Source organism: Vicia villosa, linkage group LG3 (genome assembly GCF_029867415.1).
Source record: "Vicia villosa cultivar HV-30 ecotype Madison, WI linkage group LG3, Vvil1.0, whole genome shotgun sequence".
Taxonomy (NCBI): Eukaryota; Viridiplantae; Streptophyta; class Magnoliopsida; order Fabales; family Fabaceae; genus Vicia; species Vicia villosa.
In genome coordinates, this window is record NC_081182.1 from 17,714,606 (window position 1) to 17,716,458 (window position 1,853).

The following is a 1,853-nucleotide window of genomic DNA, read 5'->3' on the forward strand; positions in this document are numbered from 1 at the left end:
TTTTTTAAAATTTAAAATTAATGAAATCTTACTTAAAATAAATATTATTTTAATAGCATCTTACTTAAAAACTAATTCTAAACAAACTTGAGTTTATAACCTCACAATTTAGATGCAAAATAGCGTGACCATGCACCAAATCAAATTCCTTTCATCTAGCATATGCTTGGAATCAGATCCACCCACCAATAATAATGCTATAGTCAAATTCTCAACTAAACTTTAGTTACTTCACCTATTCACAATATGCAACGTGTCCATTTCCTCTCACTATTTATAACACCTCTTCCCCGACTTAGTAAACACACACAACACACTCTCCATCATCTTCTTCTTCTCCGATAGGTAACTTTCAGTCCTCACCTCCCAAAAAAATGTCCAACCCTAAAGTTTTCTTCGACATGAGCGTCGGAGGCAACCCCGCCGGCCGTATTGTCATGGAGCTTTACGCCGATACCACTCCTCTCACCGCCGATAACTTCCGTGCTCTCTGCACCGGCGAGAAAGGAGTTGGCAAAAGCGGGAAGCCTCTGCATTACAAAGGCTCTTCCTTCCACCGTGTGATCCCTAACTTCATGTGTCAGGGTGGTGACTTCACAGCTGGAAACGGAACAGGTGGAGAGTCTATCTATGGGGCCAAATTCGCAGATGAGAATTTCATCAAGACACACACCGGTCCTGGAGTTCTTTCGATGGCGAATGCGGGTCCAGGGACGAATGGATCTCAGTTTTTTATCTGTACTTCGAAGACGGAGTGGCTTGATGGGAAGCATGTGGTTTTTGGTCAGGTGGTTGAAGGAATGGAGGTGGTGAAGGAGATTGAGAAAGTCGGGTCTAGCTCCGGGAAGACCTCGAAGCCGGTGGTTATCGCAGATTGCGGCCAACTCTGAGCTTATAAAACATAAACATGCAGCATGATGATGTTTCAGCCATAGTTATTATTATCTGTTTTTGTTTTCGTTTGTTTGATTTCAGAATGTTTTTCTTTTGTGTTACTGTTAGTGTTTGTTCTACTACTACTATCTTTGGTGAACTATAATTAACTTGGTTGAAACTTAATGCTTTAATTTAAAAATTTAAATAATAGATAATTCTTCCTCTTTCTATGTTTGCTTGCCTTCTCTCATTGAATTTCTTTTGCTTTTGCAAAAAGGAAAAAAAAAAGGTCTAATTCTCCATGTTTATACTCTACTTTTCTCTATCTCTATGATTCAACAAACTGACATTTCTTCATATCAATCGAAATTGTCTAATACATCCAAATTACATCGTTCAAAGTATTAAAACATATATCGATCATATCTCAATTGTCATCCAAATTAAATAGAAAAAGAAAAAATTTGACACTCATCTTATCTTCGGTTAAGAAAGAGGAAGAATAAATATAAATGCAAAAAAAAAAACAATTTAACTTGATCTAGAAACGATCTTTATTTTCAAGTTGTTATGATGATGATGATGATGATTTTTTTTTTATTTTTTTTTTTTGATAAGCTAGATTAATGTTATATAAGAAATGAGCACTAGGGGTACTCAAAACCCATTACAAAAGCGAAAGCTATAAGTTTTTTAAGGCCACCAACGGGGCTTGAAGCCAAGAGTAAAACGGAAAAAAAACACGGTTAGTCGCACCCACCGAAACCCAAATCCAAGAAACCATTTTGATGCCCACCACCACTTCATCTAGAACAATATCACAGTTGTTGAAGATGAAATTGTTTCTTGTATTCCAAAGGGACCATACCGTAGCCAGCCATATTATACCAATTTGATTCTTTTTCATCTTTCCCTGTAGTTCCCGGAAAAAATGTGAACAATGGGCCGGACCAGCCAAGGAAACAGACGCCCTGATG

General features: G+C 37.5%; 1 protein-coding gene across 1 annotated transcript; it reads left to right on the top strand.

Moving 5' to 3' along the window:
* The first annotated feature begins 293 nt into the window (after nt 1-293).
* Nucleotides 294-1,104, top strand: LOC131660478 (peptidyl-prolyl cis-trans isomerase). Its single transcript, XM_058929722.1, has one exon. The coding sequence runs from the start codon at nt 375-377 to the stop codon at nt 888-890; it is 516 nt and encodes a 171-aa protein (XP_058785705.1). The 5' UTR covers nt 294-374; the 3' UTR covers nt 891-1,104.
* Nucleotides 1,105-1,853: the final 749 nt, after the last annotated feature.

Bases quoted from the DNA above. Each gene is read 5' to 3' on its own strand.
- LOC131660478 (XM_058929722.1), top strand. From the start codon at position 375: ATGTCCAACCCTAAAGTTTTCTTCGACATGAGCGTCGGAGGCAACCCC.